Source organism: Hypanus sabinus, chromosome 2, assembly GCF_030144855.1.
Source record: "Hypanus sabinus isolate sHypSab1 chromosome 2, sHypSab1.hap1, whole genome shotgun sequence".
Lineage (NCBI taxonomy): Eukaryota > Metazoa > Chordata > Chondrichthyes > Myliobatiformes > Dasyatidae > Hypanus > Hypanus sabinus.
In genome coordinates, this window is record NC_082707.1 from 8,917,590 (window position 1) to 8,931,753 (window position 14,164).

Sequence of the window (14,164 nt, forward strand, 5' to 3'; positions counted from 1 at the left end):
TGTTCCTCGTATGATAACCCTTTCATTCCCGGAATCATCCTTGTGAACCTCCTCTGAACCCTCTCCAATGCCAGCACATCTTTTCTTGGATAAGCAGCCCAAAAGGATCAGTAGTAATTGCTCTACAACCTCTACCGCTATCTCTTTTTGCACCATTTTCTGGACCTGAAGATGCTACTGCAACTAAGCACGCAGAAATTCCGGTAAGTTCCGACATGGTTCGAGGATGTGCTGGGGCAGCCTGCAGGTGTGGTCATGCTTACGGTAGCAACACAGCATGCCCACAACTTTTTAACCCTGACCCGAAACCGGAGCACCTGGAGGAAACCCACAGAATCAAGGGGAGAGCATGCAAACTGCCTCAGACAGCGACAGGAATTGAATCCCGATCACTGGCACTGTGAAGCGTTGCCCTACTCGCTATGCTACCGTGCTGTTGTGAGCTAGCAATGGCTGGATGGACAGAGTGGTCCAGGCAAATTTACCATGGTTTAAATTGTTTCTCTCAGCACAGGAATGTCTGCTTATGTGCAGAACTCATCTTTGATTGGGAAATGGTGATCCCCTGCTCGCTATCCTCCAGCGTTCCATCCCAGATCAGTGGGACCTGTTGGGATGAAATGAGAAAGGTTGCCATACCAAACCAGCGTGAAAGTGATGATTATAAAGGCATTTCCAGTTGTTTGTGGAGAGAGTGAGGGGGGAGGTGCCCCTCAGCTTTCCCACTGGACTGAGGCACTTGTTTGTAAGAGATGGGGCTTTAACGGTAGCATAGCGGTTAGCATAACATTAATCAACTGAAAGTCTGGGATTCGATTCCCACTGCGGACTGTATGTTCTCCCTGTGACTGCATCGGTTTCCTTCGAAATTCCAAAAACGTACGGGTTGGGGCACGTAAGTTTTGGGCATTTGTGTTGGCACCAGGAGGGCAAAAATTGCAGGCTGCCCCCAGCACAGCCTCAGACTGTGTTGGTCACTGAAACAGATGACGCTTTTCACTGGTTTTCAATGCTTCCTCCCACAGTCCAAAGATGTACAGATCAGGTTACAAAGTTATAGACGTGCTAGGTTAGTGCCAGAAAAGCAGACTGCTAACTTGATCTGCTGCAAGTGACACGTTTCACTGCAGGGCTCGATGTACCAATAAGGCTAATCGTTAAGGGAGGATTGCACATGGGAGATGTTTTGCGGATCTTGTCGAGGGAGGAGTGAGTGAGGGGATGTCTGGTTGCAGGGGGAGGAGGGTTGTGATCTGCGCCTGGTCCCGCAGCCGGGGAAGGGCAGGATACAGTTAACTGAGCTGAGCGGCCCAGTCAAGATTTGGCATTGCTGTCAGTTCATCCTGTGTAAGGGACGTGGAGCTGAGACAGAAGAAGCTGTCTGCCCTGGAATGATGGAATAGACTGGAAGGGCCAAATGGTCTACTGTTGCTCATGTCCATGGATTGGCACCCTGTCAGCATGGATGAGCTGACAGGTTTGTAAGGAAGTTAAGTGTCACTGGAGGAGAGCAGAGAGCAGGGGAACGGGGCTATGGAGCACCCTGGCCTGGAGTTACACGCAGGCTTCAGTTCTTCATGGGAATGGGACCCACAACCTGCTGCCATTCGACGTGGCAAGGGTTTGGCCTGAGAGTCTCGATCGTGTTCGGGAGCCTAAGCGCTCGGGGCTCTGGAGACGGGCGGATCGAGGGTCGGTGTCACAGCCGGAGACCCGTGTGTCATCGGGGAGGCCGGAAAATCCTTTGCTGTGGGCTCGAAGACCCGAGGTCTTTGCAATCTTCGGACGTGGAGCTCAAAAACAGCGACGAAACAGACTTTTAAGATCGTAACCAGAGGGTTGTTGTTATGTCTCCCGCTCGCTGTGAAAATGGGGGACACCTCCCTCTCCCTTGCCAGGAGAGAGAAAACCTGTGGGTTGTCGAATTTGGATGAAATGCGAAGCTTTTGGGGTAACTGCAAGGTCTGTGTTTTTGCTATTGCTTAACACACGTAGGGTTCAGTGAATGTACCGATGCGCGTATATTTTTGCTGGGGGGTGGTATGGGGATCATTGCTCGCTGCCACTTACGTGCGGGGGGGAGCTGGGGGGGACTTTGGGGTTCTCATGTTTAACTGTCGTTCATTCTTTGGGGCATGTCTCTGTTTTTGTGGATGATTTGCGAAGAAAAAGCATTTCGGAATATAGTATACATTTCTCTTAAACTTGACCTTTGAACCTTCGAAAATAAAATCAGCCATAATTGAACAGTGGAACAGACTCAAAGTTCAGAGTAAAGTTTATTATCAGAGTACGTACGTGTCATCACATGCAACACTGAGATTCATTTCCCTGCAAATCTATAGAATAGTAACTGTAAACAGGATCGATGAACAACACTGTGCAAATGCAAATATAAATAAATAGCAATAAATAACGAGAGCATGAAATAACAAGCTAAAGATGTCTTAATGTGAAGCCATTGGTAATAGAATGAGTGTTTTTTGGTCAAGAGCCTGATGGTTGAGGGGTAGTAACCATCCATGAACCTGGTGAGACGAGCCCTGTGGCTTCTACCTGAAGGCAGGGGTGAGAAGAGAGCACGGCCTGGATGGTGAGGATCTCTGATGATGCTGCTTTTCTACAACAATGTTTCATGTAGATGTTCTCAGTGGGAGGGCTTTACCCTGACGTACCGGGCTGAATCAACCACCCTTTGTGGGATTTTCCGCTTGATAGGCAGCATGGCCTAATTCTGCAGATCTATCTCATGGTTGTAGGGTGCCCCTCGCTGGCGAGACCTCAAGGTATGGTTCCTCCATCCAGTGTTGCTGCCGTTTGTGGTCACCTATGTTGGTGCCAGAAGCAGAGCAACACTTGTCGGCTGCCCCCAACAATCCCCACACTGCACTGGTTGTTGACCCAAAATGTATGCGTGACATATAGAGTTAGTCTTTAATCTTTAACTCCTTCTGACTGGCTGGCGCTCCAGTTTGCTTCCACATTCCAAAGGCATACGGGTTAAGGTTAGTGAGTTCTGGGCGTGCTTTGTTGGCGCCGGAAACATGGTGACACTTGCGGGCTGCCCCCAGCAGATCCTTGAACTGTGTTGGTTGTTGACGCAAATGACACATTCTCTGTGTTTCAATGTATGTGTGACCAATCATTAAATGTTTTAAGTATAGCTTCTCTCCTGCCATCATCAGGCACTTCCTCAGACATCGCATGTGTAAAAGAACCCTTGATCACCCATCTCCCTCATCGTGATTACTTAACCCTTTTTTTAAAAACATTCTTTTTGGCTTATCATAGTCATGTGTACTGAGATACAGTGAAAAGCTTGTCTTGCACTCTGTTCCTACGGATCAGATCATTACACAGAGCATTGAATTAGAACAAGGTAAAGCAATAACAATGTAGAATGAAGTGTAAATGCTACTGAAATGGGCTGAAATGGTTGCCACAAGAGGGCACAGGTTTAAAGTGTTGGGGAGTAGGCACAGAGGAGATGTCAGGGGTAAGTTTTTTACTCAGAGAGTGGTGAGTGTGTGGAGTGGGCTGCCGGCAATGGTGGTGGAGGCAGATACGTCTTTTAAGAGATTCTTGGACAGGTATATGGAGCTTAGTAAAATAGAGGGCTGTAGATAAGCCTAGTAATTTCCAAGTTAGGGACATGTACAACACAGCTTTGTGGGCCAAAAGATCTGTATTGTGCTGTAAGTTTTCTATGTTTCTATGAAAGATGCAGTACAGGTAAAGAGTAAAGTGCAAGATCATAACCAGGTAGATTATGAGGCCAGAGTCTGTCTTATTGTACAAGAGGCTCATTCCCAAGTCTGATAACAGTGGACAGAAGCTGTATTTGAGCCTGGTGGTATGTGCTTTCAGGCTTTTGTATCTTCTGCCAGTTGGGATTGGGTGACAGGGTTGAGATACATTTTCATGAAAGGGGTAGGGTGTTCCTACCCTCCACAAACCTACAGGTCACCCTTGGTCAAGGGAGCTTACCCCCCTAAGTGAAGCCATGGGAGCAGGTGGTGGATGGTCATATGAGCAGCTGGTGCATCTCACAAGTCCTGGTTATGCAACCTCTCCCATTCATTCATTCATTCATTATATGCGGTGTTGTATGATGTGGGAGATCTTGGTATGGAGAGAAGGCAGGTACAGGGTTCTGAGTTGGATGGTCAGCCATGATCATACTGAATGGTGGTGCAAGCTCGAAGGGCAGAATGGCCTACTCCTGCACCTATTTTCTATGTTTCTATGATCCTGGTCTCTCAGGATCGTTCTCGATAAATTTTTCCGCTGAAGTGGTTTGCTATTTGCCTTCTTCTGGGCAGTGTCTTTATAAGATGGGAGATCCCGGCTATTATCAGTACTCTTCAGAGATTGTCTGCGTGGCGTCAGTCTGATGGGAGAGGCGAGAGGAGAGGATGTCTGGGGCGGGTGGGGTATTTGATTATACTGGCTGCTTTACTGAGGCAGTGAGAAGTGTAGACATAGTCCACGGAGGGGAGGCTGGTTTCTGTGGTGTCCACAACTCTCCGCAGTCTCTTTCAGTCACAGGCAGAGCAGTTGCCAAGAGAGATTGCTTTCTATGATATTCTGATAAAAATCAGTAAGAGTCGACAGGGACATGCCAAATTTCTTTAGCCTCCTGAGGAAGAAGTGTTGGTGAGCTGTCTTGGGCATGACATCAATGATTCTAGTATATTTGTCCCCAAGGTGCCGTTCTCGTCTGTACTGTTCTATGTTCTGTGGGTGGTGGTGAGACTTCCCTGGAACACTGTCTGGCCTCCCTACCTGAGGAGGGACACCCTCCTGAAAGAGGGAGTGCAGCAAGGATTCTTCTTCTGGGGCGCAGTGATGATTCGAGGATGGCTTCTTCCAGCCTGATTTAGAGGACTTTGGATATAAGTTATCAAAATTAGAATGGTTTCTCTCCTTTTTCCACTGACGTTGGGTGGGACTAAAACTAGAGGTCGTGGGTAAAGGAGGAAAGGTGAAATACTTACAGGGGAAGCCACCCGCTAATGTTGCCACAACGTACTAACCCTAACCCGTACATCTTTGGACTGTGGACTGTGGGAGGAAACCAAAGCACTGGACAAAAGACAAAACCCAGGTGGTACACACCACAGGGAGAACGTAGAAACTCCGCACAGACAGCGGTGGGAATTGAAACGAATCCCTGATTGCTGGCACTACAAACCATTGTGCTGACCGCTACGATACTATGGCACCCATCAAATTTCTGAATGGTCGGTGAAAACTGGAACACTGTTTTATTACTTTTTTGAACGACTGATTTATTTTATAATTTCTGGTGATCTTTCGTCTGCGCTGTGGTGGTGACTGTCCAATGTATACAACATTGACAGCAAACCTGCACGGGGGAGCTCTTAATGTGGGAAAACTGCTACAATTTCATGTCACTAAAATCCGTGGTAAGAAACCTGATTCGGATGTACCATGGAGAGCATTCTAACTGGCTGCATCACCGTCTGGTACGGGAGAGGCCGCCGCACAAAATCAGAAAAAGCTGCAGGAAGTTGTAAACTCAGCCATTTCCATCACAGGCACTAGACTTCCAGCATCTAGGACACCTTCAAAAAGGAATGCCTCAGAAAGGTGGCATCCATCGTTAAGGACCCCCACCACCCAGGACATGCTCTCTTCTCACTACTACCATCAAGGAGGAGGTACAGGAGCCTGAAGACACACACTCAATGTTATAGGAACAGCTTCTTCCCCCCAGCCATCAGATTTCTGAACGGACTTTGAACCCATGAACACTACTTTTCCCTCTCCTTTTGTACTACTGAATTTATTTTTTAAATATTATGTACTTCTCATTGTAAATTACAGTTTTTATTATTCTGTACTGCTGTAGAAAACAACAGATTTCATGACATACAGTAATGTGCAAAGGTTTAGCCACATCTATAGATAAGGGTGCCCTAGTCTTGCACGGTACTGTAGTAATTTTATGTGTTACACTTGGCAGCTGCTGCAAAAAGCATTTCATGACAGGTTCAGGATTCAAGATTCCAGTACATTTATTATCAGCAAATGTATAAACTGTACAGCTTGAGATCTGTCAGCTTACAAGCAGCCACAACGCAAGAAACCCAGAGGAACCCAATTAAAAAAAGTGAAGACCAACACCCAGTGTACAGAGAAAAAGAAAAACAAATCATGCAAGCAATAGAAGTGATAGGAGAAGCATTCCGAAGCAGATTGAGTCCTTAGGTCCGTATCCCCTGAGCAGTCCCAAAGCCTCCATCTCAGTTCATCATATCGGTGGGGTGAATTTACACAATGCTTGCAGACACACAGTGTGTAGCATCTGGGGCAGCCTCACAGCCTCAGCATCACGGAGAGGAGTGAACATCACGGGAGAATGAGGAACATGAGCTCGACTCGCACCTCCGGACCTGACTCACTGCCTTTCCAATCCCTCTCTCACGATGTGTGTTCTTGCAGGTCCAGCTGAGGTGCCCATGATGTCCCCCAATGGATCCATTCCCCCCATTCACGTCCCGCCAGGTTACATCTCACAGGTGAGTGAAGAAGACGGAATCTGAGAGGAGAGGGCACTGGACCATGAGAGAAAGGAAAGGAGAAGGGGCACCAATGGGAGGAAAGTGTGGGTGCTGAGCAGGTCTTGAGGGTCACCTCACTGGTGAGTGATTAAGGTGAGGCTCAGATCTAATGAAGGAGATCAGGTCTATTCCCCCTCGAATAGAACCCAGGAGAGGAATTGTCAGCCTCCCAGCTTTAATTAGCCAATGGGTTCTTAGTGTGATGGTGGAAGACACCAGGAGACTGAGGCCATTAGGAGTTCCAGTCTTGAGAGAAAGAAAATAGAAAGGACATTTCATGGCTTGTTTTAGGTACAAATCTTCTTCAAAGAGAAGATTCAGCAGGCTGAGAGTATACGACATGGAGAGTGTCCATGAGCTGTGGGGAGGGTTGATGATGGGTAAAGAATCCATGATCTGTAGGAAGTGATTCGGTGTGAGGGGGGGAGAATCAGTGAATGGGGAGAGTGTCCGAGGGCTGTGTGAGAGGATTCAGTAAGTATGGGGACCTTTGGTAACTAGGGAGAGTGTCTGGGCTGTCGGAGGTGATTCATGGGTGTGGGGAGCATTGGTAACGGGAAGAGTGCCTGTGGGCTGCGGGAAGGGGTTCGATGGTTGAGAGTTGGAGGAGGTACAGAGAGTCAGTGAGTTGTGGGAGGGGATTCGGTGGGTGGGGAGAGTCAGTATTGGGGTAGAGGGTCCATGGGCTGTAGGAGGGGATTCTGTGGGTACAGAGAATTCATGATAAGGGTAAGTATAAGACTGAATTGTTACTGTTCAGTTCTGTAAGTTGATTCCTGGGATCGGGATATAATTAGTGAATTAGTGATTAGTTTAACTAAACAGTGGTGACCTATTTTTGAACTCAGGAAGTGGAAATGTGCCTGTTGTCCGGTCCGGTGGGTGGGGGGGGGGGCGGCGGGTGTGTGTGTGTGTGAGTGTGTGCGCGCGCTCCTCTCAGCACATATTCTTGCATGCATGTTACTCTGGTGTCTGTTTCTGTCCTTTCCAGTCCTGATGTAGGGTCCCGGCTTGAAAAGTTGACAGTTTATTCATTTCCACAGATGCTGCCTGGCCTGCTGAGCTCCTCCAGCATTTTGTGTGCGTTGCTTAGATTCCAGCATCTGCAGAATATCTTGGTTTGATGATTTGCTCCTGTTTCTGTGTGTGTATGCTGTGAGCGTGTGTCTCTCTGCTTCTACCAGAAACACAGCGAGGGGGAGGGATCCCCCCACCTTGCTGCTCCGCGGGCCTCCTGTGTGCAGGCGTGAGCACAGAGAGGTGGGGGAGTGGGGGGAAGCAGGTTCGTTGGAGTCAGGGACTGTTCTCTGGAATGGGATTCTGTCGATCAACAGTGACCTGTGGTTTCTTGCATGTAACTGGGACACAATGTAGGGAAAATATTCTGTAATACTGTCTCAGAATGTACTAACTCCCACTTTCTCTCTCTCACCCCTCCCTCACTCACTCCCCCACCCTCTCTCCCTTCCCATCACCCCACTCTTTCTCTCTCCTCTCCATCTCTCATTACCCACCTTCCTCTTCCTCTCTCACTCTCCCATTCCTTCTCTCTTCCATCTCTTCCCACTCCCCTCATTCCTCCTCACTCTCCCCATCTCCTCTCTTTCTTCCCACCTTCTCGCTCTCCCCATCTCTTCTCCTCCCTCTCCCTCTCCCTCTCCCTCTCCCTCCGCCTCTCCGCAGGTGATCGAAGACAGCACAGGTGTCCGCAGGGTGGTGGTCACTCCACAGTCCCCGGAGTGCTTCCCGCCCAGTTACCCCTCAGCGATGTCTCCGAGCCCCCACCTGCCCCCATATATCACGCATCACCCGCAACTCATTTCTCACACTCACCCAGCATACTACCCGCCAGTCACAGGTCCGGGAGACATTCCCCCGCCGTTCTACCAGCATCACCTGCCACCCACTATATATGGGGAGCAAGGTAAATATCAGTCCCGAAGATCTGACCCATGGGGGAGAGGGGGTGTCACATGGACTGGGGGGGGGGAGAGGGGGTGAGACACATGGGCCGGGGGGGGGAGAGGGGGTGAGACACATGGACCGGGGGGGGGGGGAGAGGGGGTGAGACACATGGACCGGCGGGGGGGGGAGAGGGGGTGAGACACATGGACCGGGGAGGGGAGAGGGGGGTGAGACACATGGACTGGGAGGGAGAGGGGGTGAGACACATGGACCGGGGGGGGAGAGGGGGGGACACATGGACCGGCGGGGGGGAGAGGGGGTGAGACACATGGACCGGGGGGGGGGAGAGGGGGTGAGACACATGGACCGGCGGGGGGGGGAGAGGGGGTGAGACACATGGACTGGGGGGAGGAGAGGGGATGAGACACATGGACTGGGGGGGGGGGAGAGGGGGTGTCACATGGGCCGGGGGGGGGGAGATGGGGGGGGACACATGGACTGGGGGGGGAGGGGTGAGACACATGGACCGGCGGGGGGGAGAGGGGGTGAGACACATGGACCGGGGAGGGGAGAGGGGGTGAGACACATGGACTGGGGGGGAGAGGGGGTGAGACACATGGACCGGGGGGGGAGAGGGGGTGAGACACATGGACCGGGGGGGGGGGAGAGGGGGTGAGACACATGGACTGGGGGGGGAGAGGGGGTGTCACATGGGCCGGGGGGGGGAGTGGGGGGGGGGACTGGGGGGGGGGAGGGGTGAGACACATGGACCGGGGGGGGAGAGGGGGTGAGACACATGGACCGGGGGGGAGGGGTGAGACACATGGACTTGGGGGGAGAGGGGTGAGACACATGGACTGGGGGGGAGAGGGGGTGAGACACATGGACCGGGGGAGGGGAGAGGGGGTGAGACACATGGACTGGGGGGAGGAGAGGGGGTGAGACACATGGACTGGGGGGGGGAGGGGGTGAGACACATGGACCGGGGAGGGGAGAGGGGGTGAGACACATGGACTGGGGGGGGAGGGGGTGAGACACATGGACCGGGGAGGGGAGAGGGTGTGAGACACATGGACTGGGGGGGGGAAGTGGGTGAGACACATGGACCGGGGGGGGGGGGGAGAGGGGGTGAGTCACATGGACCGGGGGGGGAGAGGGGGTGAGACACATGGACCGGGGGGGAGAGGGGGTGAGACACATGGACCGGGGGGGGGGGGGGAGAGGGGGTGAGACACTCTGACCGGGGTGGTGGGGGAGAGGGGGTGAGATACTCTGACCGGAGGAGAGGGGGTGAGACACATGGACCGGGGGGGAGAGGGGGTGAGACACATGGACCGGGGGGGGGGGGAGAGGGGGTGAGACACTCTGACCGGGGTGGTGGGGGAGAGGGGGTGAGATACTCTGACCGGAGGAGAGGGGGTGAGACACATGGACAAGGATCTGACCTGGGGGAATGGGAGGAGATTACAGTTGCGGAGATGGAGTACCAGTGAGTGAGGGGCTAGTACAGGTGAGAAAGGAGTAGTACTCTTGAGGGAGTGTACAGGTCAGGGGGAGGGAGTACAATGAGGGAGGGGGAGTGCAGTGAGGGAGGGGAAGTACACGTGAAAAAGAGTGAATTCAGGTGAGAGAGTGGCAGGACAGGTGAGGGAGGGGGAGTGCAGGCAAGGGAGAGAGGGAGTGCAGGTGAGAAAGAAGAATTCATTGGTGAGGGGGAAGTACGGGTGAGAGAATGAGTAAGAATGTCACCGGTGGATTTGCAGGCTTGTGGGTTGAGATGCGGTTTAGAGTGCCGATGGCATTTTCTGTCAGGGTACTTTGGAAAGTTCAGGTCTGGGAGGATTGTTTAGGACCCCTCTGTGGGCATGGGCTGAGGGAGTGGTAGGGACTTTGTGTGACCAGAAGGGTTTTGGTTTCATTGGTTAAAAAGGTTCAGTATGACACTGTGGGCCAAAGGGCTTGTTTCTTCAAAGTATTGTTCTGCGTCTTGTGTTCACAATCTTTGTAAGGTTTCTTCCTTTGATAAAAGGTTTAGACAAGGGTTAAAGGAATCGCAGGTAGATAAGAGCACAAAGAAAGCATATACAGGTGTAGCAGACGGCGAAGAGGGATATCAAAGCTTGGCGTGAGGTCTGGACAAGCTGGGAAAACAGGCTGAAAATGGCAGATGGAATTTAATAAAGGCAAGTGTGAGATTTGCATTTTGGGAGGACAACCCAGGGCAGGACTTGAATAGTGAATGGTAGGGCACTGAGGAGTGTGGTAGAACAAAGGGATCTGGGAGTACAAATCCATAATTCCTTGAAAGTGGCGTCACGGGTAGTTAAGATTGTAAAGAGAACCTTGGCACATTAGCTTTCCTATATCAAAGTACTGAGGACATAAAGATGGGATGATATGTTAAAATTGTACAAGACATTGTTGAGGCCTGATTTGGAGTGTAGTCACCTATCTACAGCAAAGACATCGGTAAGCTTGAAAGAATACAGAGGAGATTTTGCCAGGATTTGAGTTAAGGGAAAGGTTGAATAGATTAGGATTTTATTCCCTCAAATGCAGGAGAATGAGGAGAGATTTGATTGACATAACAAAATTATGAAGCATATAGGTAGGGTAAATGCAAGCAGGCTTTTTCCACTGGGACTAGCACTAGAGGTCATGGGTTAAGGGTGAAAGATGAAATGTTTAAGGGGAACAGGAGGGAGGACGTTTTCACTCAGAGGGTAGTGAGAGTGTGGAATGAGCTGCCACTGAAGTTGTGGATTCAGGTTCAATTTAAACATCTAAAGGAAGCTTGGATAGGTACAAAGATGGGAGGGGTTTGGTAGAATTTAGTCTAGATGTAGGTGGATTGGACTAGGCAGAAGATCAGGTCATAATCAGCCACGGACAAGAAGGGTCGAAGGGCCTGTTTCTGTGCTGTAGTGTTCTGTGACTCTTATGGCAGAGCAGGCAAGGAGCCCATCATCAAAAACTGCAAGGCAAGTTTGCACTTCTCCTCCCCATCGACAGAAAATATGATGTGTTGGAAAATCCAGGAATAGATCATGGATAAAGGTGGCAGAATGCTTTGGAATTTCCTTTGAAGATAGCACTTTCCTTGAATAAAAACCTCCTGTGGTCCAATCCTTCAATTAATCTTCTCTCTCCACTCATCCCTGACCTGGCAGCTGAGCCAATACACAGCAAGATAAAGAACACAGTAGTAAAAAAACCACAATAAACAGAAAAACATACGATTGCTTATATACACAGACTGGTTGTATGTCCATAAAGTGACAGTAGGTACAGGGATGTCTGTGACTGACAGGAGATGATAAATAGCGGTGACTGGGGGAGTGTGGAGGGGTGGGGTGTTGATCAGCCTGAGTGCTTGGGGAAAGGAACTGGTTTTGAGTTGCCCAGACGCACTAAGGAATTATGGAACGATGTGGTGTTGGAAGGGGTCATGCGTCTCCACTGTCATTAGTCCTGCTGTTTCCCTGCCACTAACTCTCCCTCTCCCATTCCTATTCAGAATTTATCCCTCTGTACGGGATGTCCAGCTACACGACCAGGGAGGACCAGTACAGCAAACACGACCGACTCCACAAGAAGCTGAAGACCGACCGTCAGAACCGACTCAACAGCCCGCCCACGGCCATCTACAAGAGCCACGTCAGCTCCTGCACAGCGATCTACAACGGCTACGGAAAGGGGCCGTGTGTGATGGGCGTGGGAGGCGGAGGGGGAGGGGGCGGAGGATCCAGCCTCAAGAAGATGGAGCGGCGAGCGAGGAGCAGCCCCAAAACCAGCGAGCAGGAGATCCAAGGTGAGGAAGAGGGGCAGTTGTCAAGGGGAGGGCCGGGCTTCGAGAGTGCAAAATGGAGGGGAAAGGAGATAGGGAGGAGGGGAGGGAGGGGAGTTCTGGTGAAGAGCCTTGGCCCAAAATGTCAACTGTTTATTCCTTTCCATAGATGCTGTCTGGCCTGCTGAGGTCCCCCAGCATTGGCAGAACGTCTTGGGTTTATTTATTAAGTTACAGTGCAGAACAGATCCAAAGCATCACCAAGCAACCCATTGATTTAGAACATAGAATAGTTCAGCACATTACAGGCCCTTCGGCCCACAATGTTGTGCCGACCTAGTGTATCTGCTGACTCGGGCAGTGACTCAAAATGTCTTGGGTTTATTTATTGAGTTACAGTGCAGAACAGGTCCACCGTATCGCCAAGCAACCCATTGATTTAACCCCAGCCTAATCACAGGACAATTTACAGTGAGCAATTAACCTACTAACTGGTACCCCTTTGGAAACCAGAGCACCCGGAAGGACCCCACGCATTCAAGGGGAGAACATACAGACAGTGCCAGAATTGAACCCCAAAGTCCGACGCCCCGAGCTGTATTAGTGTCGCACTGACTGTTATGTGTCCAGAAGGGAGGGGAGAGATCACGCTGGAAGAATGGAGGGGGAGTGAGTGGTTGGTAGGGAGGGGAGAGATCACAGCCGGAAGAGTGGAGGGGGAGTGAGTGGTTGGGAGGGAGGGGAGAGATCACAGCTGGTGGAGCAAGTGGAAGGGGAGGTGAGGGGAGGGTGTCTGGCTGGAAGGCTGAATGAGGAGAGCAGGAGAAGAAAGAAGTTGTAGGGGAAGATGTAAGGATGGGGCAAGGGGAGAGCTAGAGAAAAGAAACGTAGAGATATCACTCTGACCCAACAACAAAGACTCCTGCACTCCCACCCCCTCACAGCCTCTCCCTGCACTCTACCAATCTACACTCTTCGTTGCCACAGAGGCCACTTGGCATATCAAGCTTACGCCACCTCATGGACTAACGTCAGCAATTCCATTCGGCCATGAATATTCCTGACCTCTGGCCCCAACATCCCCCACCCTATAATATACCTAAACTTCCAAAATACCCCAACCCTTCAATATACTCCACTCTTCAACATCCCTCACCCTTCAACACCCCAAATCTCCAATATTTACCCACCCCAACATACCCATCACCAACGTTTTCCCAGCCCAATACCCCCTATCCACACTCCCCAGCCCAATACACCCCATCCACAACATCCCTCCAAAATCGCCAGTCAGCATCCCTAGCTCGTATATCTCCCGATCAGTCCCCAGCCAGCCCAATAACTATCACTACCATCCTCCCCACCCCCACACCGCTCACCTCCCCATCAGTCCCCATCCAGCCCAATAACTATCACTACCATCTTCCCCACCAACACACCCCTCACCTCTCCCCATCAGTCCCCATCCAGCCCAATAACGATCACTACCATCCTCCCCACCCCCACACCCCTCACCTCCCCATCAGTCCCCAGCCAGCCCAATAACTATCACTACCATCTTCCCCACCCCCACACCCCTCACCTCTCCCCATCAGTCCCCATCCAGCCCAATAACTATCACTACCATCTTCCCCACCCCCACACCCCTCACCTCTCCCCATCAGTCCCCATCCAGCCCAATAACTATCACTACCATCTTCCTCACCCCCACACCCCTCACCTCTCCCCATCAGTCCCCATCCAGCCCAATAACTATCACTACCATCCTCCCCACCCCCACACCCCTCACCTCTCCCCATCAGTCCCCATCCAGCCCAATAACTATCACTACCATCCTCCCCACCCCCACACCCCTCACCTCTCCTCATCAGTCCCCAGTCAGCCC

General features: G+C 51.2%; 1 protein-coding gene across 1 annotated transcript in view; it reads left to right on the forward strand.

Moving 5' to 3' along the window:
- The window catches only part of fndc3ba (fibronectin type III domain containing 3Ba), a 345,490-nt gene that overhangs the window by 208,945 nt on the left and 122,381 nt on the right, over positions 1-14,164 (forward strand). The window contains exons 4-6 of the mRNA XM_059991776.1: positions 6,469-6,545; positions 8,271-8,511; positions 12,010-12,303. Of these exons, the coding sequence (XP_059847759.1) occupies positions 6,469-6,545; positions 8,271-8,511; positions 12,010-12,303 (612 nt within the window). The remainder of the gene's footprint in view (positions 1-6,468; positions 6,546-8,270; positions 8,512-12,009; positions 12,304-14,164) is intronic.